At 42.0% G+C, this 27,463-nt stretch overlaps 1 protein-coding gene across 3 annotated transcripts; it reads left to right on the top strand.

The window, feature by feature from the left end:
* Positions 1 to 54: 54 nt before the first annotated feature.
* On the top strand, positions 55 to 27,038 carry PLAC8L1 (PLAC8 like 1). Of its 3 annotated transcripts, XM_077773038.1 has the most exons (5): positions 55 to 631; positions 5,942 to 6,047; positions 12,019 to 12,155; positions 25,506 to 25,642; positions 26,783 to 27,038. In XM_077773038.1, the coding sequence occupies exons 2-5, from the start codon at positions 5,986 to 5,988 to the stop codon at positions 26,921 to 26,923; spliced, it is 477 nt and encodes a 158-aa protein (XP_077629164.1). In that variant the 5' UTR covers positions 55 to 631; positions 5,942 to 5,985; the 3' UTR covers positions 26,924 to 27,038. The 3 variants fall into 3 exon arrangements, with proteins under 3 accessions (XP_077629164.1, XP_077629163.1, XP_077629162.1); XM_077773037.1 differs by lacking the exon at positions 55 to 631 and having other exon boundaries at positions 4,962 to 6,047; XM_077773036.1 differs by lacking the exons at positions 55 to 631; positions 5,942 to 6,047 and adding an exon at positions 6,546 to 6,724.
* Positions 27,039 to 27,463: the final 425 nt, after the last annotated feature.

Genomic DNA, 27,463 nt, shown 5'->3' with positions numbered 1-27,463 from the left:
AGTTGCTTTGGGCTTATGGTATTGATAGGAAATTGGTACCTTCCTAACATTTTGCCACCTTTGCTTTCTCTCTACATTTGCATTTTTAAAAGTTTATTTATTTTGAGAGACAGATCATGAGCAGGGGAGGAGCAATGAGAGAGGGAGAGAGAGGGAATCCCACACAGGCTCTGCGCTGTCAGTGCTGAGCCTAGTGCAGGGGTCGAACTCACAAACCATGAGACCATGACCTGAGCCAAAATCAAGAGTTAGATGCTTAACTGACTGAGCCACCCGGGCGCCCCTCTGAATATGCATTTTTAAATGAAGCTTTTATTTTGGAATAATTTTAGAAATATAGAAAAGTTACATCTATTAGAGAGTTCCTGTACACCCTTCGCTCATTTTCTTCTGTTAACAGATATCTCCTATGACCTTGTTTCTGTTGTCAGAACTAAATTAGCATTGGTATTTTACTATTAACTACATTCTAGGCTTTATTTGGATTTCAGCTGTTTTTCCACCTATGTCATTTTGCTATTATAGGATCCAACTCAGGATACCATGTTGCATTTAGAATACACTTTTAAGAAATTCTGAACCATTTGACAGTAAGCGGCACACACCAAGACACTTTTCAGTACTTTAGCAGGTAACTCCTAAGAATTAAGACAGTCACCTGTATAATCACTATATGTACACACACATGCATGTATTTTGCTCAAGAAATTTAACATGATGCAGTAATGTTAGGAAATGAGCTTTCCTAATCAAAATGACGTAATAAAGTTTCCCCAATAACTCGTCAGTAATTTTTTTAAACTCTAAGGATCTAATCAAAGATCAAGCATCACATTTTGTGATCATGTCTCTTAACCTCCTTTATTTTTTTATTTTTATTTTATTTTTTATAGTTTTTATTTATTTTTGAGACAGAGACAGAGCATGAGTGGGGGAGGAGCAGAGAGAGAGGGAAACACAGAATCTGAAACAGGCTCCACGCTCTGAGCTGCCAGCATAGAACCCGACGCGGGGCTCAGACCCACGAACCATGAGATCATGACCTGAGCCAAAGTTGGACACTTAACCGACTGAGCCACCCAGGTGCCCCTCTTGACCTCCTTTAAACTAAGAACATTTCTCAGCTTGCTTTTCTGTTTTTGGTCTTTTGTGACTAGCATTTATGAAGACTGTGGCATCTATTAGTACTTTATCTCACAATCTGGATTTGTCTATTTTCTCATTATTAGATTCAGATTTAAAAACTTTGACAAGATTGACTACATGAGTGGTGTTTCCCATTGTATCACATCAGGATGGATATATTGATACATTGTTGGTGTGTTTCCATTACTGGTTTAAGTGGTACTTTCAGATTTCTTCATTGAAAAGATAACTTTTCCTTTTTATAATGAATAAGGTGGTATTTTGAGACTTCTATGAATATCCTGTTTACCTGCAGACTTGAATGAAATGGTAGCATTCATTGGTCATATTTCTGCTGCTTATTATTATGCTGGTAGTTATAATAGATTCTTTTTTTTTTAATGTTTTCTTATTTTGAGAAAGAGAGATAAAATGCGAATGGGGGAGGGGCAGAGAGAGAGAGAAAGAGAGAGGGAGAGGAGAGAATCCCAAGTAGGCTTTGTACTGTCAGTGCAGGGCCCAATGCTGGGCTCGATCTCATGAACTGTGAGATCATGACCTGAGTCGAAATCAAGAGTCAGACGCTTAACCGTCTGAGCCACCCAGGCGCCCCAATAAGGTGAGTTCATAATTTTACCATTTCTTTTACATTTATTAGATATTGTTTTTCTGTAAAGAAGAGGTTTCCCTTTTGCTCTCAATTTTTTTCTTTCATCATTCTTTTCAAATCACTGTGGACTGATGGACTCTTTTTGTTCATACATGCTGTAATCTCAATACATTTACTCATTTCAGAATTACCAGTCCAGGAGCTCCTGGGTGGCTCATTCAGTTAAGCGTCCGACTTCGGCTCAGGTCATGATCTCACGGTTCGTGGGTTTGAGCCCCGCGTCGAGGTCTGTGGAGGTCTGTGCTGACAGCCTGGAGGCTGGAGCCTGCTTCGGATTCTGTGTCTCTTCTCTCTGCCCCTTTCCTGCGTGTGCTCTGTGTCTCTCTCTGTCTCTCTCAAAAATAAAGAAACATTAAAAAAAAAATAAAAAAACAGTCCAAACCCATTATTACCAACAAATCTACTAAGTAGAGCTCAGGTTTTTTTGAGTAAGTAAAATATAGGGCTCAAAAGTCAAAACTTGATCCACTTAGAGCACTTCTACCCTGGTTGAACCATATTCCCAGCTAACCATTCTCATTAGTTTCTGCCTTGTCTTCCCTGTGTTTCTTTTTCCAAAAATAAACAGTGTTTATGTGTACTTTTTAAAAACTGCAGTAGAGTTGACACGATGTTACGCTGGTTTTAGGTGTATGATAGAGTGATTCAGTAAGTCTTTGTTAGGCTCTGCTCACACATGTAGCTACTGACCCTAACCGTGCAGCGCTATTACAGTCTCACTGACTGCAGTCCCTGTGCTGTGCCTTTCATTTCCATCACTCCTTCATTCCATAACTGCAAGCCTGCACCTCCCCCTCCCCTTCCTCCGCTTTGCCCACCCCCCACTCCTTTTCCCTCTGGCAACCGCCAGCTAGTCCTCTGTGTATATGTACTTTATTTTCTCTTTTCTCATAGAAAAACAGCATGTTTTATGTACGCATTTTACACCTTGCTTTTTTAAGTTAACCTAGCTTGGGTACTTTTTCACTTTAGTTCACGGAGATCTTTTCCTTTCCTTCTCCTCCTTCGTTTCCTGTCTTCCCCCCACCCTTTTGTCCTTCTACTATAAAGGTGTACCGCAGTTCATTCAACTAACCTATGGGTGGGGGTTTTGATTGTTTCTGAGCTTTTGATATTTTATAGACTTTGTATAGGATTAGTGAGTTACTTTGTGAATATGTGATTTTATATTTGTGGAGGTGTATCTTTTTTTTTAAGATTTTATTTTTACGTAATCACTTCACCCATTGTGGGGCTTAAACTCAACCCTGAGATCAAGAGTCACACACTTCACTGACTGAGTCAGCCAGGTGCCCCTCTGGAGGTGTATCTTAAGTGTAAATTTCTAGGGGTGCCTGGGTGGCCCAGTTAAGCCTCTGACTCTTCATTTTGGCTCAGGTCCTGATCTCAAGGTTCATGAGAACTAGCCCGTCTTGGGTTCTGAGCTGATAGCACTGAGCCTGCTTGTGTTTCTTTCTCTCCCTCTCTGTCTGCCCCTCTCTCACTCTCTCTTAAAGTAAATAAACTTAAAAAAATGTTTAAGGGTAAATTTCTAGATGTGGGCTTGTAAGTCCAACGGTAAATGCATGTATAGTTTTGTTAGCCTATAATCTGGGCAAAAAGGTGTTTTAAGCAGAAGTTACAGCAGGTATAAAGGCTCTGAGGCAGGGGCATGTAGCAGGTGTGCTGAAGGAATAGCAGAAAAGTCCCCATGAAGAAACAGGGAGGAGAAGAGACCTGCTGAAGATGTTTTGTACTAGCGGCAGAGCTCAACTAGAGCCCTGGCCTCCATCCAGTCAGTCCATTGCAACACACTTATTTTGTTTCTTTAATGTGTATTTATTCTTGAGAGAGAGAGCATGATCAGAGGAGGGGCAGAGAGAGAGGGAGACACAGAATCCAAAGCAGGCTCCAGGCTCTGAGCTGTCAGCACAGAGCCCAACACAGGGCTCTAACTCATGGACTGTGAGATCATGACCTGAGCCAAAGTCGGACGCTTAAGGGACTGAGCCACCCTGAGTGCCCTGCAACACACTTAGTAAGCAAAGAATGCATACATGCAAAACAAGAATGTATTTGACCAGGGCCACTGTTGTCAGAACTATCAGGGACGAGTAGAGAGAAGTTTATATGGACCAGAGTCCAGTAAGACTCCACAGATGAGGTGGAACATAATGTGTAAGATCGGAGTAGCACTTGAAGCAGGGCCATCCATATTCCTAACTTTTATTTTATTTTTATTTAGTTCTTAATTTTTTTTTTTTTTTGAGAGAGAGAGACACAGAGCATGAGTGGGGGAGGGACAGAAAGAGAGGAGGAGACACAGAATCTGAACAGGCTCTAGGCTCTGAGCTGTCAGCACAGAGCCCACTGTGGGTCTCCAACTCACAAACTGTGAGATCATGACCTGAGCCGAAGTCGGAGGCTCAACCGACTGAGCCACCCAGGCGCCCCCTATTCCTAACTTTCAGAAGTAGGTGTGGATAAGGGCTTGAGATAATGCCAGGAATGGAATCTGGGAGGAAGGAAAGGGAAACTGGAAACAGTAAGTAAATTGGGCCTTATTATAAAGATTCTCAGATTCCAGGATGAAATTTGAAGTTGATTTGTCTGGAGAGTCACTGCCAAATTTTGACGTGTGGATGAGGTAATAAGTGTCTTCTCTTTCTTCTCTAGTATGTGGTAGTTGTGTCCATCTCTTTTCACTGTGAAATATTCGTTCCTTTAGTTGTTCTGTGACTATTTAGTAGACACCTTTGTGCCTGGCTCTGGTAGGGACTTCTTGTTAGCTGATACTTTGTCTCACACTGTTTTTCTCTTCTTGATGCATTTGGACATAACTTCACATCAGGGGTGCCTGGGTGGCTAAACGCCCAACTCTTGATTTTAGCTGAGGTCATGATCTTATGGTTTGTGAGATTGAGGTCCATGTCAGCATGGAGGCTGCTTAGGATTGGCTCCCTCCCAGCTCTCCTCTCTCTCTCTGCCCCTTCCCTGTTCTCTCTCTCTCTCTAAAAAGAAAAGAAAAAGAAAAGAAAAGAAAAGAAAAGAAAAGAACTTAGATGCCACCCAAGACTTGCAGCATCCATTAAGTTTTCTAATTGCCCCCTGTTGGGCTTACAGCTCGATCGGTTATAAGGTGGGAACCCTTTTTCTCACTTCCAAAGAACAAAACAACAGGCTAGGACATGTTGTCCTAGGCCCTGCTCCTAAGGGCTTTAGGAATGTGACAAAGGAGTACTTGATGTATTTTCACTTTGGAGGAGCAGGTGTTATTTGTTGTTCCATCCCTCGTTCTCCTTATCCTGGGGTCCGGTTAGAGCTGTGCTGTGCAGTAGTTTAGCTACTAACCATGTGTGTCTAGAGTACCTGGAGCTTGCTGGTCTGACCTGAGGTGTGCTGTTAAAAAATTTTTTTTATTATTTATTTTTGAGAGAGATAGAGACAGCATGAGCAGGGGAGGATCAGAGAGAGAAAGAGAGAGAGAGAGGGGGAGAAACAGATCTGAAGCAGGCTCCAGGCTCTGAGCTCTCAGCACAGGGCCCAACATGGGACTCGAACCTGCTAACTGTGAGATCATGATCTGAGCCGAAGTCGGATGCTTAACCAACTGAGCCACCCAGGCACCCCTGAGGTGTGCTGTTAAAGTAGAACATGCTTTCCATTCCACAGACTTAGTATGACAAAGAGATATAAAATGTCTGTAATAATTTCCTTGGATGTCAGTTACATGCTGAAACAATGCTTTGAGTAAATTGTGTTAAAAATACATTAAGGGGCACCTGGGTGTCTCAGTCGGTTAAGCATCTGACTTTGGCTCAAGTCATGGTCTCATGGTCCATGGGTTCAAGCCCCGCGTCGGGCTCTGTGCTGACAGCTCGGAGCCTGAATCCTGCTTTAAAATATGTGTCTCCCTCTCTTTCTGCCCCACTCATCTTCTGTCTCTCTGTCTCTCAAAATAAATAAACATTAAAAAAAAATTTAAAGAGGATGAAATATGGAATCTGCTTACATGTACAGTGGTTGTTCACTGTTTAAAGGAATCTTATTGTACATCTTTTTTGCAAAGCTAGTAATCACCCATTTATTTCTGTTACCCTTACAAACTTGAATTTTCATGTAGAACACATTTATTCGACAAATTCTTGAATGCTTATTATGTTGCAGACACTGTGTTAAGCACACAGAGTGGAGTGGTTAGCAGAAGAAACATGGCTGTCCTTCATGGAAGATGCATCCTTCTAGATCAGGAGACAGAGTTGCCCAGAACCCAGTGAGTGAAGGCGAGTGGGAGGCTTTCTCTGCATTGGGAGGTGTTATATAGGCTTTGGTTCACAACCCTGCTCGTTACATGCTTTGAAGTTCAGACCAGCAACAGTCATTCTCTGTGGGTCCAANTTAGCTATTGTTGAGAGTGCTGCTATGAACATTGGGGTACATGTGCTCCTCCTCCTGTTGTCTTTCTAATGTAATGCTGAATTATGATTGTAGACCCCTTCCCTCAACTGCAATTTTGTCTAATTTTTTTTTCTCTCTGGACATTTTCCCAGCATTGCTGGAGTCCACGCCTCCACAAGGCATGTCCCAGAGGCTTACTTCAGAGACTCCTAAATACCCCGAACGTGGACATGTCCAGTTTGATGTGTACCTGTCTTTAAAGAAATAAGGTGTCTGTTAGTTACAGTGCTATGACCTCAGGTTCCAGAATATCAATGCAACATTCTTTAGAAGAGATGTTTCACTTTGGAGTAAGTCTAAGTTTGGAATCAGTCAGGCTGTTGTCAAAGGGAGAAGGTTAACCCCAGCAGCAGGAAAGCATCCCACTATGAATTGGTTTGGAAATTCCTTCTCTAGATTTCGTGAGGATGTTTCCTTACTCGGCATACACTCACCTATGTTGCTTTCACTCACGTCATCCGAAGATGAGCAGCATTTTATTTCCAGTGCGAGGTAGAGAGTTCTGTGATATTCTTCTAGGTTTTTCTCTTTGGAAATCAAATCTCTCTGTCTCTCTCTCAATCTGTTTCTTTCTCTTCTTATTAGGAGCCAGAGAGAGTAAAACTGGGCTTGAGAAGAAAGTAGTTGCTATCCTTTTCTATGGGTACTTGCAAAGGGGCAACCAATGAGTTCCTTCTGGCCATGCTTGGCTAGTGAAAAGAGAAGGGTTGGCTTGGGTGAAAGGGTGTTGCTTTATTCTTAACCAATGTTGAACCCTGAACAAGTGAAACTTTACTTCTGGTGGCTGCTAGTAGTTTCTACCCCTTTAAAATAAAAACTTGAGGACTTTGGCTTCAGTTAAATTTGAAGTAATCAAGGAGGTCTGAGTGGAAGGTGAAATGACACCTTAGTATTTCAAGTTTCATGGAGGAAGAGAGTGAGAGGAAACCCCCCTCAGGCAGAAGCACCAGGCAAGTGGGGCCATGGCATGGGGAATGCGCTCAGCTTTGGGAAGAGAAGCAAAGAGTGAGGTCAGAAAGGGGGAAGGGTGTGCGTATTTGGTAAGAGCAGAGAACTGGAATGACTTGAGTCAGTGTCCTGCCTCCCAGCAGATGAAGCCTCCCTCTGCTTCTGTCTCTTAGGGTGACCACACTTCTTGGTTCTCCTGGGACTGTCCTGAGGTTCTCACTGGAAGTTCTCTATCCTGGAAAAACTGGGATGATGGGTCACCATGATTGAAGTTTTAGGTGTTTGGGCAGCACACATGACAACTGAGAAGCTGCCCCAGGTCTCCTCCCTCCATTCTTTGTTTCTCAGCAAAGGGTACAGAACGCCCTGGGGTAAGTGCAGGATCACTAAGTTACAATAATAACAGCAGCCACCATCAACTGCATGCCTACTATGTGCCAAGTGCATGATCTTGTTTCATCCTCCAGGCAATGGGGGAGATGTGATGTTTTCAATCCAGTTTTATGGAAGAGAGACCAGAGCTGAGGGCTCTGACAAAGTGTGTTTTCCAAAGTCAAACAACTAGAAAGAAGCTGAGCCACATTTGAATTTTAGGGTGCCTAGGTCTAAAATCTGTCCTCTTCCACTAAATAAAGAACTTGCTCAATTTGATGGCAAATGGACAGCTGCTCTGATTTAGCAAAGCTCCGTGACCATCAGCCTCATCTACTGTGACCATCTTTCCTGTCCTTAATGGTAGTAGAAGATTCCTTGGGATACATACAGAGCTCAAAGCTGTGCAGGAAGCTACAGTAGGTGCTCTAGTCTGATACTTGTGGCAGCCCCTGATTAATTATCCAGTTTTTAAAGGAACTACTAAGTGCCTGGCACATAGAAGGTGCCCAGCGAAGGGAAGCTCTGCTTGTTTTAATCATGACACAGTAAGCTTTAATCTTGAGCTGCAGTTCTTTAGTCAGTGCATGTCAATTGAAGCATATTTTAATATTAAAATCACCTAAGATTCAGGGTATTAAGATACTCAGTAATATACTTGCTGAATTCAAAATTAGGCAAACACACAAAAAAGAACCCCCCACCCCCACCCCAAGGAGAAGCTGTTGTCTTTGCTGTTTGATTTGGAATAGAGGACAACCTTCCTTGCCATTATAAAAGCCGTTACATACAAAATGCTGAGATGGAAGCAGAATATTTTATTCTAGGGCTGCAAGCTGTAAAATGGTTCATTTCAGGGAAAAAATCTAATCCAGAGGCTCAGCCCTACAAAATTCCTTTACTAATATCAGAGATAATTGGAAGCTGTCAGTTAAGGACAGAAGTCCCAAGTTGTGAGCATCACATTGAGAGGTAAAAGCTCTGGCCTGTATGGAGGGAGGGATGTAGGAAGCTTTTAGGCCACTCTGCTTTTATTTCCTCTTTTAACACCTGAGAGTTGTACCTTTGCTAGAGAAGGAAACACAGTTAAGATCATATAATTTAGGGGCATCTGGGTGGCTCACTTGGTTAAGCATCTGACTTCAGCTCAGGTCATGATCTCGCTGTTCGTGGGTTTGAGCCCTGCATCAGGTTCTGTGCTGACAGCTCAGAGCCTGGAGCCTGCTTTGGATTCTGTGTCTCCCTTTCTCTCTGCTCCTCCCCCACCCCTACTCATGCTCTGTCTCTCTCTCTCAAAAATAAGTAAAAATTAAAGAAACATCACATAATTTATAACTAGATTGGAGGAGGACTCGAAGATCCCAGAAGAGACATATTTATTCAGTTTGGTCCAGTTCAACAAATAACCAACCACATGGCCACTAGGTGTTAAGGTCGTGTGTTGATTGCTGGGCTTATAGGGAGAAGCAGCATGTGCCCACTGACACCAAGTTGCTCACATGGAGGCAGAGGAAGTAATAATAAAAAATAAAGGTGGTTTCCTCGGGACCAATTTGAAATCTTCATGGCTGTCTTAATCTGCTTGGGCTTCCATATCAAAGTACCATAGACTGGGTGGCCTAGTGAGCAGAGGTTAATTCTCTCACAGTTCTGGAGGTGGGAAGTCCAAGGTTAGGGTGCCAGCAAGCTCAGCTTCTGGTGAGGGCTCTCTACTTGGCTTGCATCTGTCTCACTGGGTACTTAATGTGGACTCTTAACATGCCACTTCTATCTGACCAGGATCCCACCTCTATTCCTCATTTAACCTTAATTACCTCCTACAAGCCTTCTCCAAACGCAGTCACACTGGGGCTTGGGCTTCAACATAGGACGGTGGGGGAACACAATTCTGTCTATAACATATGCCCTAACCCACATCGTTAAAATGTTTTAAAATGTACCCATACCATACATTATATCCGTGTCCACATTTTTTTCCTTTGCTGTCCAGTAAGTGAAATGATTTTTATAATTCTGAAATTATTTGGCTATCAGCGATTAATTCATCTTATGATTGGTGCTTGTTTCTTAGTAATCATTCATACTTGGGATTTTTTGCAAAATGAGAATTCCAAGTTGTTTCTGAATGCAGTGAAATATTTGTGAGTTTGTAAATTGGCCGTTAATGAGATCGGCATAATGCTAGATTTTTGTGTTTCGTCGAGCATTAGCTAGTTTTGCAGTCTGTCTTGCAGTTTTTGTATTTTGGAGCCACTACCTTTTCCACGTCTCTAACACTTTGGCAGGCTCTTGGAAAGCTTGTTAGCCTCTAAGCGTTGCCTATAAATACCTGAGGGATAAAGGGGCTTCTAGACAGGGAGCTCCTGACCTCAAGCTCTCTTCCAGGCTCTCATGTCTTTTCCAGCCTGTGTCTCATGGGCCCTGAAGACTAGCTCTGTTCCACCCATTCTCTTCCCCGCCAGCCTACCTCCTGCTCCGTGTTCCTTGCCATCTCTGTTACGTTGACATCACCACCCGCCTAGTGGAAGACTCACAGGCTCCTGTGGTCATCATCAGTCTCCATATCCCCCTGTACCAGGTTTCAGGATGGTGTCAGGATGACTGTATAGGTAATTGCCTGGCAACCCTGTTAGGAACACTGATTTCTGTACCTCATGTCTGGAGACCTGCGCTGTTGGCTTGGGGTGAGACTTGGGCATTTGTGTTTTCAGCAAGCTCATGTGCTTATTAGAAGCACACCAGATTTGGGAAGGTGTGGACGTGGGTAGCATTGGTGGAATGAAACAGAGAGATAGATCTGAACAAGAACAGTGCACTCCTGTTACATTTATTGCCCCGATTTAAAGGTTCTTGGAGGGCCCTTCTGCTGTTTCCTAATTTTTTTTTAATGTTTATTTATTTTTGAGAGACAGAAAGAGACAGAGTGCGAGTCGGGGAGGGGCAGAGAGAGAGAGGAAGACACAGAATCCAAAGCAGGCCCCAGGCTCCGAGCTGTAAGCACGAGCCCGATGCGGGGCTTGAACCCATGAACCGTGAGTGAGGTCATGACCTGAGCTGAAGTGGGTCGCCCAACCAACTGAGCCACCCAGGTGCCCCCCTTTTGCTGTTTCCAAGATACCCTGAGGGTGTTGCCTTAAAGATGCCCAGGAATGTTCCACTCTGGCCTCCAGGGCATGGGTCCCAGGTGCGGAGCATGGGTGACTAGTACTATAACAACAGCTATTACAGGAAGAAATTCTGCTGTCTCTTGTTTATTTTGTCTCAAGCATGAGGCAGGTTCTTTAATTCTTCACAGCACACCAGAGATAGGTACAGTTAATGAGGCTTGCCAAAAGGGAAGCACAATCTAGAATAATTACTACCACGTACAGGCTCCCTCCTCTCCATCTGCCCCTTCTGTAAGGCTGGGTACAACTTAGCCTTCACTGTGGGGCTTACCTCAGGTATCCCACGGTAGGAGCTCAGGCAAAACTGTCCCCAGAAAGAGAAAGATGTTTTCCCACCTCACTTTTGAAGCCCATTCTCTAAGCCCATATTTCCTACTTCAGAATGAGAGAGTAGAATATCTATTCCCTTTAGCGAAAACTAACCCAAAGTTGTACTGTGTGACCCCACTAGGATATGTTTACAGTAATTTAACTGTAAACAGTTAAATTAAATTAAATCTGAGTGAACAGAGGAGGCACAGAGAGAGGAAGGAGAGAATCCTAAGCAGGCTCTGTGCTGTTGGCACAGAGCCGCATGTGGGGCTTGAACTCACAAACCTGAGTTGAACCTGATCATGACCTGAGCTAAAATCAAAGAATCAGACACTTTAACTGACAGAGCCACCCAGGTTTCCCTGAAGACATCTTCTGAAGTCTTGGTTGTTCACTTAAATGATACTGTATGTTCAACTTCCATAGCCTACTCCCAGTTTCCATGTCTGATTCCTTATTAATTTCTGCAGTGAGCACTCAAAACCCTTGGGGTGTAGCCTCACTCAGGTCACATTGTTACATACTTTCGAGGCACAGCAAACTAGTTACATGCCCTTCATTTGACATATTAACCATATGAGGTCATTTTTCTTCGTTTCATATTTGAACAAAGGGAAACAGGTTAGGCAACTTAAAACAAGGTCACGCTTCTTGGGAGTGGCATGCTGGGATTTGAACTGAGGCCTCTTGGTTCCAGATTGGTGAATTTATCCATTATGAAACACCGAGGAAGTCATCTGGGCATTAAGGTGGATTGACAGGATCTGGAATAATCATGCCATTAACAGAGACAGGGCACAGTCAGAGGAGAAGGAATAATGAAGTGAGGGGTAGGGAGTGGATGAAGAGGAGCTTGGGCTCTGAAGTAAGAGCCACTTGGCATCCCTGGGTCCCTTTCTCCCCTTTACCACTCTGTCTTGGCTTAATGCTTATTCTTCTGAACCATTATCTTAGTTTTCAAGTTACTCATCCTTTCTGACTCTGCAGGAGCCATGCACCAGCCCAAGCTGTGGTGAAGCAGCCTGTCCGGGGAGCCACTGGGAGGACCACCATCACGACGATTGTCCACACTGGTGGAGACTGGAGCACCGGCCTCTTCAGTGTCTGCAGAGACAAGAGAGTTTGTACGTTTTTCCGCTTCATTTTGAGTTCTCCTCTACTATTTTCTTTCTCCAGGCATCAGATGGGTGCAAAAGCTACGTCAGGCACAAGGACATAATTATAATGGTTTTAGAATAACTGGACTCATCTTCTGGTGACTCATATGCACTCCTTGGCAGGAAAAGTCCTGCTTTTCAGGGATGGGAAGGCTTTTACAGAGTCGGTGGTGACTTCAGATTTTTTTAAATGAGAAAATTCGCTGTTGGCAAAGATGACTGTAGTGGGCTCCCCCATCTGCTGCTGGTGGGAGTTTAAATTGGTATAACCTTCCTGCCGGATGGCTTAGCAATACATATAAAAAGAACCTCAAGTGTTACATAGCGTTGACCCAGTAATTACATTTTTAGGCAGTTAGTCCAAGGAAATAAGTCATGTGCAAGGATTTAGCAACATTAAATTTTGCAGCATTGGATATTATAGCAACCATCTGGAACAATCTAAAATGTTCACTGGGGGCATGTGTACAATGAATTATTATACAGCCATGAAAAATCATGTTGTAAAATAACCCTTAATGAGATGAAAGATGTTTTGGGTGTTTTTTAAGTTAAAGAAGCATACTGTAGAACCAAACATGTTAGATACCATTTGTGGAGGGGGGAGGGGCATATTTTAAAAATACCAGGAGGGATACAAATATAAATGTTTATGACATGTCTCCAGATGGTAGGCTAATGAATAATTTTTATTTCCTCCTTTAATTACCTCTTACTAGTATTTCTTTGCTGAATGTGTGATACTCTTAAAAGAACAAGAATAATCACAAAAGAAGCCTCCTTTGTTGACTGAAATATTTTCATATGCTGGTTCAGCTATAAAGATGTACCAATAACACGGTCCACTAGCTATGTGATTTTGCCCTGGGAATGAAAGTTAAAGTACACCGATTTTATTTTTATCTTAGGACATTCTGATGTGTCTCTGGTACCACATATCAGCATTCCCTTCTAGGTCCTGCCTTTGGGAGCAACTCAGTCACAGGGTGTTTCTTGTGTATGTTGGGGTGGGGTGGGAGGTGTCCCTTTGTTGGATAAGCATTAGCCACTAATGTTGAAAATCCAACAGACCTGGGGCGCCTGGATGGCTCAGTTGGTTAAGCATCCAGCTTCAACTCAGTTCATGATCTCACAGTTTGTGAGTTCGAACCCTGTATCGGGCTCTGTGCTGACAGCTCAGAGCCTGGAGCCTGCTTCAGATTCTGTGTCTTCCTCTCTCTCTAGCCCTCCCCAACTCACGTTCTGTTTCTCTCTCTCTCTCTCCTTCAAAAATAAATAAACATTTAAGAAAATAAAAAAATAAAGAAAACCCAACAGACCCTGGATCTAATATTTTTGAACACTATGGCTTTCCCTCCTGTTGCAGGTTTCTGGGAAGATCTAAATTTGTTCCTCAGACAGATTCCTCAAACCTCACAGAATTGATCCATCAACAATTGATCTGAGCTGTTACATGGTCTATGCCCCTATTCACCCAAGAGTCTTGCTGAGGCTAAGGTTCTCCCACCATGTTTTGGTGCTCTAGTCACCCAGTCTTGAGCCCTTCACTCTCTGCCTGGGCCTCACAGAGGAGAGATTGCTCAGTACAAAGCCTTTTCCTCCATCCCTGTCCCTTTGCTTATTGGACCCAGAGTTCAGAAGGCTTTTTCCTGCCTCTCCTACCCATGTGGACTTCTGACCAGATAATGATGGCAGCCATTCTTTGATTCTCTCAGCATTCTTCCTTGTTCTCTTCCAGATACTCTGATTTTGGCTCTCCCCTAGTACTGAGGTACAGAAGGCAGAATAGCCATGTGGACATGTGGAGACATAGCATTGCATTGGGAAGTGGACTCTTTTCCTTTCCTAGCTCATAGGTGGGGGATGGGGGACCACCAGTGCATTTTCAAGTAGGACAAAGCCTTGAATATTCTGTAGTAGTGACGAAAACATGTTTTTATGAGATAGACCTTGCCAGATAGGGATCATAACTCTGCCTCTTACTGGCTATTTGACCTTAAACAAATTCTCTGGATCTTCATGTTGCCACCTTAAAGTGAGTATAGTAAAAGTGCTCACCTAATGGGTTGTTGTTAAGATTAAAACATAATGTCTGGAACCTATTAACACTAGCTTGGGACTTAACTGAATCAGAGTTTTTTGGGTTGCATGTTATACTGAGTTGAATAGTCCTCTCAAAATTCATGTCCACCTATAACTTCTGAATGTGACCTTATTTGGAAATAGGGTCTCTGCAATATAGTGTAGTTAAAAAGAGGTTATAGTTGATTAGGATGGATCCTAATCCATTGGCTGATGTTCTCATAGGAAGCAGGAAATTTGGACACAAACATTCAGAAGAAAAAGCCTGGGGAAGACAGAAGCAGAGATTGGAATAATGAATTCACAAGCCAGTGAATGCCAAGGATTGCTAGCATCACCAAAAGCTTGGAGAGAGGCATGGAACAGACTATTCCTCTGAACTTCTGGAAAGAATTAATACTGCTAACATCTTGATTTCATACTTCTAGCCTCCAAAATTCTCCAGTGAGAGAATGATTTCTTTAAAAAAATTTTTTTTTAATGTTTATTTTTAAAGAAGAGACAGATGGAGTGTGAGCAGGTGAGGGGCAGAGAGAGACACAGAATCCGAAGCAGGCTCCAGGCTCTGAGCTGTCAATACAGAACCTGACGCGGGGCTCAAACCCACAAACTGCGAAATCATGACCTGAGCCAAAGTCGGACGCCCAGCCTACTGAACCACCCAGATGCCCCTAGAATAATTTCCTTTTAAAATTTTTATTTAAATTCCAGTTAGTTAGCATACAGTGTAATATTAGTTTCCTGTGTACCATATAGTGATCTAACAATTCCATATATCACCCTGTGCTCATCACAAGTGGCCTCCTTAATCCCCATCACCTAATTTGCTCATCCCTCCCCCCCACTCACCTCCCCTCTGATAACCATCAGTTTGTGAGAGAAAAATTTCTATCTCTTAAAGATGCCCCATTTGTGGTATTTTGTGATGGCATTCCCAAGAAACTAATATACAAACACTGGACTTCATTAGAAGGCTTTGGGGGTAGCTCACAAAATCAAAAAATCAACTAAAAATTAAGCTCAGAAAAGACAAGCTGCATTATCAGAAGCTAGCCAACAGTCTGGTTAACTCCAAACATGTTTATCCCTTTGAGACTAAAAGGGATAAAAATTTCCTCTCTGAGAATTGATGGAGCAGATGGAGTTGGATTTGCCGGGCTTAGGTCATTCGGAAGGGCAATCCTATCAGTATTGCCCATGGTAATGAAGGGATAATTTCCCAAAATTACTATCGGGGTGCTGTTATCAGGAAATGACCAAAAATACACAATGCACTCAATCAATCTTAGGTATTAATATTGTTGTTACTGTAAGTTGTTACTATCCTCCACCGTGTTGGGAGCAAAGAGTAGAGTCTGGAGACTTCGACTGGCTGCTGCACAGTGATCTCTACTCCATCCCAAGAGCACCTAAGAAGTTGGCTAAAAAACCACCATCCTGGGGTGCCTGGTGGCTCAGTCAGTTAAGCATCCGACTTCAGCTCAGGTCATGACCACACGGTTCGTGGGTTCAAGCCCTGCGTCGGGCTCTGTGCTGACAGCTCAGAGCCTGGAGCCTGCTTCAGATTCTGTGTCTCCCTCTTTCTCTGACCCTCCCTTGCTCACACTGTCTCTCTCAGAAATAAATAAAACATTAAAAAAGAAACCCACCATCCTCACCACCCCCTCTGCCTTAAATGTTGCCTCACTGCTTACCTCTCTTCCCTACCTCCATTAATGTTTCTGAGGAGTCCTTGCTTGTCCATTTGATAGCCCATTCTAGGGGCAAGGTGAGAAGGGAGAAAATGTGGAGAAACACAATATTCTTTACATTTGGCATGATCCATGGAGAAGAGGCCCAGGGTATACAGTACAAGGTGCTCTTGAATGTTCTGTGTTCCAATTGTTATTCCCCAGATGGGCCTCCATTTCATGACTGCTTAGTGTGTCTCTAAGCTGACTGTTTCAGAAGAAAACTTAAGGATAATATCACTTCCGTCCCTCGTTCTCTGCACTGTAATTCCCGGGACACGGGTGGAGTAGGAGTGCTCTAGATCCTGGGTTTCTTTCCTTTGTTGTTAAAAAGGGCTCCTTTATCCACAAAATTCCACTTCGAGCAAACCACTGTGAAAACAGTTGTGACAAACTCGGGAACAAAAAGGAAAGCTGCTTTCCATGACCTTGTCCGAGCCAGATTCCTGTCCTGGGACACCTTTCCATTGAATGTTGAGAATTACTGTTACAATTTGTCATCCATTAGACAAAGGGTATGTTGCGAACAGCAATGATTTTCATTTCTTTTTGACATTTTGCTTCTTCATTTTATTGCAGTTACTTTTCTTTCTTTTTTTTTTTAACTGCCTCCCTCTTCCCACCTTGGCGCTTTTATCTGAATTCACAGTGCACTGCAGTTGGCAAATGGGTGCTTCCACATCCTTGGAGATGGGGTTTCTGAAAGCTCAGCTGTGAAGATAAAGCCGAGGGGAAGTGTGTGGCTGCTAAGTGGCATTGTGAGTAAAAGGCAAGCTGTCCCGGCTTTGGGAATGTTTGTGATGTTGCCCCAGAGAAGGTTTACATGGAAGGTGGAATCAACATTGGTTTGTCAGTCAACCCATATTGACTGAGTTCTTACCTTTGTGTAGCCAAATGGTGGGTGTTACAGACGTAATAGTGAATAAGAGAGAGATGTAGATAGACAATAAGCATGTAAATCAATAAGGAAAAACATTACAGTTGTGATAAGTGCCACAAAAGAAATAAATAGGGTGCTATGGAAGGAAACCACAGGGGAGTGGGGTCAAGGATGGCCTCTTTGAGGAAGTGACTTAAGCTGATTCCTGAAAGATGGGAAGAAAGCAGGCACTCAGACAAGCTCCCTGTGGTGGGCACCATAAGCACCAGGGGGTAAAGAGCTTGGTGCTGCTGGTAATCACCAGTTGGCCAGGATGGGGAGAATGAAGAGGGCCAGGATTTTCTGTGGCCTTCGAGAAGAGGAAGAAGGCACCGAAAAGCCCTCAGCCTGGGATTTGTGTTCCTGAACTGTATCTTGGGTAAACTATACACTCCCTGAAGGCAGGGACCACTGTTGTCTCACTTACCACAGGAGGCACTTAGAACTATTTCCTGGACATCCCATTGATGAATGAATCTTAACCTGTATTCTCACTCGATTGTTTCTTGTCCTTCATTGAAAGAATCATAAATCTGCTGAGTTGGAAGGGCTTTTGGAATCAGCTGGTCTGGCCTCTCACCTGCTTGGTTAAATCTCTTCTGCACTATGCCTGGCAAGGAGAACCTGATGGCCTTGGCTTTCTAAACATTTCCAGGAAGGAAGAAGGGCTTCTCTCCTTTGAGCCAACTCAGTGCTTTAAAAGAAGAAAAGAAAAGAAAGAAAAAAAGAGAGAAGATTTTGAATAGGTTTGCCTGCACATGATGTAAAATTCAAAAGTACCCATACCTTTTGTATATTTGCCATCTGTCCACCAAGTTTCCCCCAGAGACACCTGCTCTTACCTGAGTCTAGGTAGAGTCTTTATGCTTCTAAAGGTATAAAATAATTTTAAATGAAGATAAGTTAATCTTTTTATTATAAAGCTATCATTAACCATCATAAAAAAGAAAAACACACAATGCTTATACATGAAAAAAGCAGGGTCCTGTAATCCCAGCTGTCAGAGATAATCATTATTAATATTTTGGTATCTGTCCTTCCAGAAATTTTGCTAAACGTATATGTATATAATTTCTACAAATAGTAGAATTGTAAACATACAGCGTTCTGCACCTTTGTTTCAGTTTAACAATATACCCTGAGGATCAGACCATATCAGCACTTCTGGAGCTAATATTTTAAATTGCTGCATAGATTCCCTTGTATGAATGTACCATGATTTATTTATCCAGAAATCCCAAATGGTGCAGCTTCATGTGTCTTCCAGCCTTCTTGCTATTCACATCAATAGTCCGTGAATGTCTTTGTACAGATGTCATTTTTGCACGTGTGTGAGTTTACCTGTTGGATAATTGCTGAGGAATAAGCCTGCTGGTCAAACAGTATGTCCCATTTAAAATTTTGATAGATGCTGCCAACCGGATCTCCGTTTGGAAGTTGTACTAATTTACACTCCCGCCCACAGTGCATGAGTGTGCCCCACTTCTTTTTTGAGCATCTCTTACTGTTAGATGGTTCTGACTTTCTGTAATAATTGATCTGAACTGTGCCTCACTGCAGCTTCCTCCCACCTTCCCTACTTTTTGCTCTCTGGGGCTCCGCATTCTGGTTTTGTGTAGGCTTTTTCTTTTTATCTTGCCTCCTCTGTGAGTTAGAAGGATGAATAATGAACCACATTTCATGCATGAGGGTGGAGCCCATCTCAGAGGACAAGCCAGGAATATTTAGGCTGTGGGTGCTGACATAACCACCAGGCCTTTGAGTGTAACATAAGAGGAAGAGGCCAAATTTATGGTTCAAATCCCTTTGTGAGCCTGAGCTCCTTTTAATATATATATATGTAAAACAATATATATTTGCATATATGTTTATATACAACATGTGAGTATGTTCACCTTGTAAAAAAAAGGAACATTACAGAACAGGAAAACATGTCTTCTCTTTTTTATTAAATTAGTTTGGAGGGTTTCCTTCCAGATATTTTTCTCTCTGTTTATATACGTATCCATTAGTGGTATATACTATTGTTTTATAACTCTTTTTAAAAAATGCTTATTTATTTTTGAGAGACAGAGAGAGGCAGAGAGAGAGTGAGACACAGAATCTGAAGGAGGCCCAGGCTGTCAGCACAGAGCCTGATGCAGGGCTTGAACCTGTAAACTGTGAGATCATGACCTGAGCTGAAGTTGGACGCCCAACTGACTGAGCCACCCAGGCACCCTTGTTTCATAACTCTTTAAACAAAGCATAAATAGGGGCGCCTGGGTGGCTTAGTCAGTTAAGCGTCCGACTTTCGCTTAGGTCATGATCTCGTGGTTTGTGGGTTCGAGCCCCGCGTCGGGCTCTGTGCTGACTGCCAGCTCAGAGCCTGGAGCCTGTTTCAGAGTCTGTATCTCCCTCTCTCTCTCTGACCCCCCCCCCCGCTCACGCTGTCTCTCTCCTAGAAATAAAAAAAAAATAAAAAAATAAAAAAATAAACAAAGCATAAATAGTTCTATGTTGTACATATCACAATGCACTTTGATTTTTTAAATTTTTTATTTAATTTAATTTTCATTTTAATTATTTTTGAGACAGAGAGAGACAGAGCACGAACAGGGGAGGGACAGAAAGAGAGGGAGACACGGAATCCGAGGCAGCCTCCAGGCTCTGAATTGTTAGCACAGAGCCTGACGCAGGGCTCAAACCCACGAACTGCAGGATCATGACTTGAGCCACAGTCAGCTCAACTGACTGAACCACCCAGGCTCCCCCATTTTGATTTTTTTTTTTTACTCAAAATATGTCTTAGAGATTTAATTCTGTTGGTACTTAATCTTCCATGGCACTCTAATTATTCCATAGTAGGATTTATACCATTGTGGCTTATTTACACTCTCATCTATTAGTGCACATTTAAGTTTTAAATCCCAAGCTACAAATAAGGCTGCAGTGGACATCCCTGTGTTCCCTCTCTGTGTGCCTGTGTAAATGTACTCTAGGGTAGATATTCCTAAGTGGAATGACAAGATCCTAGAGTACTTAAGGTTTTTTTTTTTTAATGTTTTTTATTTATTTCTGAGAGAGAGAAAGGAGGGTGAGAGCATATGAGCAGGGGAGGGTCAGAGAGAGAGGGAGACAGAGAATCTGAAACAGGCTCCAGGCTCTGAGCTAGCTGTCAGCACAGAGCCTGACACGGGGCTTGAACCCACAAACCGTGAGATCATGACCTGAGCCAAAGTCCGACGCTTAATGGACTGAGTCACCCAGGTGCCCCGAAATGGCTCCTTAAAGTTTTACTAGATTCACCTCCATTGCCTTCCAAAGTGGCTGTGCCAATGCCGCTTCCAGTGGGTACCTATTTCTCTATGGTTCCCAGCAATTTAAAATTTAAAAATTTAGAAAAATTTGGCATGCTTTTCAGTCGTCTTCATATGGATTTCATTGATGACTACCAACAATGAATAGCTGTTATTGGCTGTTTGTGTTTCCTCTTTGGTAAATTACTTGTTCATGTCCTGTACCTATTTTCTTCCTTCCTCCTTTCCTTTCCTTTCCTCTCCTTTCCTTTCCTTTCCTTTCCTCTCCTTTCCTTTCCTTTCCTCTCCTCTCCTCTCCTCCCCTCCCCTCCCCTCCCCTCCCTCCTTCCCTTTCTCCTTCCCTTCCCTTCCCTTCCCTTCTTCTTTTTAATCTTGTATCAATTGATGTATAGGAGTTCTTTGCATGTTCTGGATACTTAGCCTTGCCCGGTGATGTATGTTACAAAATTTTCTCCTACAGACTCTGTGGAACTGTTTACATCTTCCCACTCTTGTGCCTTCCTCTTAAGATGTGAGCCAAGGTTACACTGGAGCAGTAACATCTGACAAAAAGGAACTTTCCTAAAGTTGTATGATGTAAGCATGTCCCATGGGAATAAATACAAAGTAGTGGTAGTAAGGCTACTGTCTTGGAGCAACAAGTATTGTGGCACACTCAATACACAAAACATGAGAACATGCGGTGTTATGTGTAGTAGTTAAAATCTTGGGGTCAGACTGCCTGAGTTCAAATCTGGTCTCTGTCCTTTCCTTTTTTTTTTTTTTTAATTTAAGTTTATTCATTATTTATTTTGACACGGACAGCCAGAGCCAGAGCCAGAGCGAGCGCAGGCATGAGAAAGGGAGGAATATAGAGGAAGAGAGCAAATCCTCATCAGGTTCTGTGCTGTCAGCACAGAGCCCAGTGTGGGGCTCCATCTCACAAACCGTGAGATTGTGATCCTGTGAGATCATGATCTGAGCAAAAATCCAGAGTAGGATGCTTAACTGACTGTGCCACCAGGTGCCCCTGCCGATTCCTAATAAATCTATGAAGTGGGTGAATTATTTTTTGTCTTTTCAAATTTTTATTTAAATTCTAGTTAGTTAACATATAGTGCAATGTTGGTTTCAGGAGAATTCAATGATTCATCACTTACAACACCCAGTGCTGATCCCAACAAGTGCCCTCCTAATGCCCATCAGCCATCTAGCCCCTCTCTCACCCACCTCCCTCCATCAACCCTAGTTTGTCCTCTATCATTAGGAATCTTCTATGGTTTGTTTCCCTCTTTTTCCCCCTCCTTTATGTTCATCTTCTTTGTTTCTTAAATTCCACCTATGAATGAAATCATATGGTATTTATCTGTGTCTGACTGACTTATTTTGCTTAGCATAATACACTCTCACTCCATCCGCATGGTTGCAAATGGCTAAGATTTCATTCTTTTTGATGGCTGAGTAATATTCCGCTGTGTGTGTGTGTGTGTGTGTGTGTGTGTGCGTGTGTGTGTGTGTGTGTCTGTTTGTGTGTGTGTGTATGTGTATGTGTGTGTGTATACACCACTTCTTTATCCATTCATCAGAGTAGTTCTGTTTTTAACTTTATGAGGAAACTCTACACTGTTCTCCAGAGTGCCTGCACTAGTTTATTTTCCCACCAACAGTTCATGAGTGTTCCCCTTTCTCTGTATCTTTGCCAACACCTGTTGTTTCTCGTGTTGTTAATTTTAGCCATTCTGACAGCTGTGAAGGGTATCTCATCATGGTTTTGATTTGTATTTCCCTGATGAGTGATGTTGAGCATCTTTTCATGTGTCTATTAGCCATCTGGATGTCTTCTTTGGAAAAGTGTCTATTCATGTCCTCTGCCCATTTCTTCACTGGATTATTTGGGTTTTAGGGGGTGTTGAGTTTTGATAAGTTCTATAGATATTGGATATAACCCTTTATCAGTTATGTCATTTGCAAATATCTTCTCTCATCCTGTAGGCCGCTTTTTAGTTTTGTTGATTGTTTCCTTTCCTGTGCAGAAACTTTTTATCTTGATGAAGTCCCAATAGCTCATTTTTACTTTTGTTTCCCTTTTGTCTGGCAACACGTCTAGTTAGAATTTGCTCTAACTGACATCAAAGAGGTTGCTGATAGGATTTTGATAGTTTCTTGTCTCATGGTTAGGCCTTTAATCCATTTTAAATTTATTTTTATAGAAAATAAAGAGTATAAGACAGTGGTCCAATTTCATTCTTCTGCATGTTGCCATCTAGTTTTCTCAACACCATTTGTTGAACAGATGGTCTTTTTCCCATTGGATATTCTTTCCTGCTTCGTTGAAGATGAGTTGACTCTATAGCTATGAGTACATTTCTGGGTTTTCTATTGTGTTACACAAATCTATGTGTTGGTTTTAGTGGCAGTACTGTACTGTCTTGATGACTACAGCTTTGTAATATGGCTTGAAGTCCAGAATCATGATGTCTCCAGTTTTGCTTTTCTTTCTCAAGAATGCTTGGGCTATTTGGAGTCTTTTGTGGTTCCATACAAATATTAGGATTGTTTATTCTAGCTCTATGAAAAACACTGATGGTATTTTTATAGGGATGGCGTGGAATGTGTAGATTGCTTTGGATAGTATCAACATTTTAACAATATTTGTTCTTCCAACTCATGAACATGGAATGTTTTTCCATTTCTTTATGTCCTCTTCACTTTCTTTTATAAGTGTTCTATAGTTTTCAGAGTACAGATCTTTCATCTCTTTGGTTAGATTTATTCCTAGATATCTTATGGTTTTTGGTATACTTGTAAATGGGATCAATTCTTTGATTTATCTTTCTGCTGCTTCATTATTGGTGTATAGAAATGCAAATGATTTCTGTATGTTGATTTTTATATCCTGTAATTTTGCTGAATTCATGAATTAGTTTGAGCAGTTTTTTGGTGAAGTCTTTCAGGTGTTCTATATAGAGTAACATATCTGCAAATAGTGCAAGTTTGACTTCTTCCTTGACAATTTGGATGCCTTTTTTTTCTTTTTCTTGTCTGATTGCTGAGGCTAATACATCCAGTACGATCTTAAATAGTAAAGGTGAGAGTGGACATCCCTGTCTTTGTTCCCGACCACAGAGGAAAGGCTCCGGTTTTTCACCATTGAGGATATTAGCTGTGGGTCTTTCATATATGGTTTATGATGTTGACGTATGTTCCATCTTTCCTTACTTTGTTGACGGTTTTTATCAAGAATGGATTCTGTATTTTGCCAAATGCTTTTTCTCTATTGACAGGATTATATGGTTCCTACCCTTTCTTTTATTAATGTGGTGTATAATATTGGTTGCTTTGTGAATACTAAACCACCTGGGTGAATTACTTAAGTCCTCTTGCCATCAGTTCGCTTATCCATTAAGATGAATATAATAAAAGAATCTATATTATAAGATTGTGAGAATTAAGTGAGTTAATGAATGCAAAGTATTTTTAGCAAGGCTTGGCACATGGTGAAATCTAATATTAGCTATTACATAATAAGAATTTGGCTTTCATGTTGTTTTTGATCATATCTGACTTCTGTACCAAGGTAATTGAATGTGTGTTTTGTTGTGTGGCCTTCAGCATTGAGTACTTCATCGTAATGAACACTTAGATAACACAGTTGTATGATGGAAAGGATTAAAAGTAAAAATAACAGCATATATTTTTTAAAAAGGCATAACAGTCATAAAGATAAGATATAGGAGTTCCAATGGGCAAAACAGCTTCTTTACAATATATTTACTGAGGATGGTGGGCATTTCTCTTTGCCAGTTAAAATGGTACAGCTTGGGCAATTGTGTAAACACTATCTATTGTTCACTTGGCTTGCCAGCTTTATAATTATACAATTTTGATTAATTTTTTTATTTGCAGGCATTTACAGTATTTCATAATCCATGCATAAAATGAGATTTGATAGATTTTGTTTTTATGTGCCATTGATTTCCAAGTCTCCTAATCTAGGTTGCATACAATGTGACTACTGTGAACTCACAGTAAGTTTACTGGGCCATCTGTCCTCTGAGCTCTTCATACCAGGGGTCAGTGCTTGGTGGGGCCCTCTGATCTTGCTGGGAGTAATGCTTTAAAAAAAATTTTTTTTTTGAGACAGAGAGAGAGAGAGAATTCCAAGCACAGAGCCCAATGCAGGGCTCAAACTCACAAGCCATGAGATCATGATCTGAGCAAAACCAAGAGTCAGACAGTTAACTGACTGAGCTACCCAGGTGCCCCTGTGCATTTTTTTGTGTATAAATTATGTCTGAATAACATTTATTGAATACATGCTTTAAAGATTATGGCTAGCTTTTTGGTATTTAATTGTTAATTATTATTACTATGTTTTGCTGTTTCATAGTCCTAATTATTTGTATTCTTCAAGGTCATCCTCTTTTGCGATGCTGGGTGACATAACCTCTTAACTGTATACCAGGGATTCTTAACCTGCAGTTTGTTGATAACTTTCAGTGATCCTTGGACCCCACAAAACTGAATGCACGATTTTGCATGTCCGGGTATCTTTTTTTTCCCTTGAGGAGTGACTTCACAGTTATCACAATATTCTCAAAAGGGTCTGTGACCCAAAAGATATTTAAAAAGAACCTCTGCGTTAGATGTTTCATGCAGACTATGTAGGAAACAGTATCAGGAGTTAAAGATAAGTGGATGAATAAATGATAGACTCTTTCCAGTTGATGCTAAAGGAACCAAGCCTCTAATAGTTTACAGATTAAAACTGGCAGATGTCGGTGGCTCCATGAAACTAAAAAAATTAGACTAACCTTCTGGCCTGAGAAATGGAATACAGTCCTGATGAGAATAGCAGACAGAAACAGTGCAGCATAAAAGATCATTCAATCACATTGACAGAAAAAGGTGCCTGTTATTCAAAAGTATCATATACTGGATCTATTTTAAATGTTGAAAATAGATAGATGAACATAATAGAAGCAACAGCTATGATTCAACTGTAAAAAAAATTATTTAATGCTTTTCTCTTGACAGGAAAAAACAATTACCATCGTGAACGCTAACAGAATTGTATCAGGTTCAGCTTTGCCAGTGTTTAACAAAAGAAGACAATTTTGATGTGGCTCAGTTATGGCAATTTTCATACACTGAGTTTTGACAATTGGTTATTCATTCTCAGTCCCTGATTGCAGGGAGGCAGTACAGCATTAAATTGATGGCACAGGGTTGTAAATGCTCTTTGAGATGTGGAGTTGCTCTGAGCACATCTGAGAACCTTGGTTTTCTTTTATGTGGTTATTGACAGGTTTCTGTGGTCTGTTTTGTCCAATGTGCCTTGAGTGTGACATCGCCAGGCATCATGGAGAGTGCCTTTGTTGGCCATTGTTACCTGCGTCCACCTTTGCACTGAGAATTGGCACCAGAGAGAGACATAAAATACGGGTAAGTGTGTTTGAAAGTGCATGTGGACTTGGATCTATATAAGAACCTGGATGTCTTTCAAACCTGTGAGTTTCAAAAAAAAAAAAAAAAAAGAGTCTGAATGAGGCTGCTTAAAAACACCACACTTAGTGGAAGACTTTGAGAAAGGAAAGGGAAGACACGTCTGATTTCATTCATTATTAGGATGTATGTAACCCGAAATGCCACATTATGAAGAGTATTTCCAAGGGGTACCTATTACAATGCTGATTACTGGTCACTGGGCTACTTCTGTTTCTCTCTCTTACTGCATCAAGAGAAGATGACAGGTAGTATATCCTCCTGCACCCAAATTTGGAAGATATACTTGGGATGGTCTGACTTAAAAGGAAGACTATGTGGCATACGCAGAATTCACTTTGGGGTTTCCTGGGGGTTGCTTCAAAGAGCCAATCAATCTCCAGGGCAGCCAAGACTGAGGCATAGTGAGAGACTGAGCACAGGCAAGTCAGACCTATCAAGACGTGGACAGTTACAGATAAAAAAAGACATTTCCTTTTATATTCATGTGGAATGATCCCTAAAATATATTTTTAAGTGAAAAAAAAGTACAAGGCACAGAAGTATGCAACTATTTACATAAAAGGACTCTATATATACTTATGTAGACATAGAATTTGTCTGGAAGTGTATATAAAAGAACTGCCAGCAGCGGTTGCCCCCAGACAAATTCCCTGGGTGGCTGGGGACAGCTGTGGAGGAGGATGTTCTTTTTACCTCCTATGCCTTCTTACTGTGAGAATTCTGAACCATATGCACTTAGTACCCACTCCAAAGAAGTAGATAATTATAAATATTAAGTCCTAATAGAAAATAAAATGATGTTGACAGAGAAACCAGTGGCTTCAAGTACGATGTCTGTTTCAGAAGCCCTAAGCAAGGACCGGTCTGTGAAGTGCAAGGATTGATAAGTGGTTGAGCTGCTTGGCACTTGGGTATCCTAGTGGATTGGTGTCCCTGGGCATGGATGTAGGACATTGACTTGGTGGATCTTGGAAGCCGTGGATGGGATAGACCATCAGGAAATATCGTAGAGGCCCCGGGGTAACGGCCATGAGCCTGTGTGATTGGGCCAGAACACAGACCTGGGTCTCACCCTAGGGCACACTGTGTGAGGACTGGCTGGTGGTGCACTGCTGTTGGCCCTGTTCCATCTGTCAGGTGGCCCGGGAACTCAAGATGAGGGCCTCCCAACTCTATGAAATCTATACAGCTCCTTCAACCAAGGACAACTTTATCTGACGGAGCAAGAAAACTCCTCCTCCTCACCCCCCAACCCTCCTCTCAAACCCTTTTTCAGAGAGAGACTGTTCTTAAGTTTTCACTGAAATAATATGAAAATAAAGGATTTCTTCCCCTCTTGTCTTTACTTGTCTTTCTCTACACATGCCTCTGGTGAAGTTTCTCTGTCATTTGTCTGGATTTGCTCCTCCAGCCTCACCACATAAGACAGATTCTAGAGGGAAGTCTGTGCCTTCCACACCCACCTGGAGTTTGAGAAGGTGGCATTTCTCCCCAATTTCCTTCTACAATCCTTTCATGGGAAGCTTTCTTATGCTCCTTTTCCCAGAGCGCCCGTGGAGGGCCAGGAGATGGTCACTGTTAGTTAGCGCCTGGATTGAACACTAAGTATCACTAAAACAGAGAAGCGTTGTCCTTCCCTCGTCCTGACTCCTTCAGTCCCCACGCTGCGAAGGAGACTGTCTCAGGTTGCTGCTGCTCTTGAACAACTTCCCACCACTGGCACATCTTTGGCCTCAGCCTTGAAGCTTTAGGTGGGCA

The sequence above is a fragment of the Crocuta crocuta genome, unplaced genomic scaffold (assembly GCF_008692635.1).
Source record: "Crocuta crocuta isolate KB4526 unplaced genomic scaffold, BGI_CrCroc_1.0 scaffold107, whole genome shotgun sequence".
Lineage (NCBI taxonomy): Eukaryota > Metazoa > Chordata > Mammalia > Carnivora > Hyaenidae > Crocuta > Crocuta crocuta.
The sequence above is the reverse complement of the archived record's forward strand: the minus strand, read 5'-3'. Positions and strand labels throughout refer to the sequence as shown.

Coding starts and splice junctions, on each gene's coding strand:
- PLAC8L1 (XM_077773036.1), top strand. CDS start 6,600: ATGAATTGGTTTGGAAATTCCTTCTCTAGATTTCGTGAGGATGTTTCC. Junction 6,725..12,018: donor CATTTTATTTCCAGTGCGAG/GTAGAGAGTTCT, acceptor CTGACTCTGCAG/GAGCCATGCACCAGCCCAAG. Junction 12,156..25,505: donor CTGCAGAGACAAGAGAGTTT/GTACGTTTTTCC, acceptor GGTTATTGACAG/GTTTCTGTGGTCTGTTTTGT.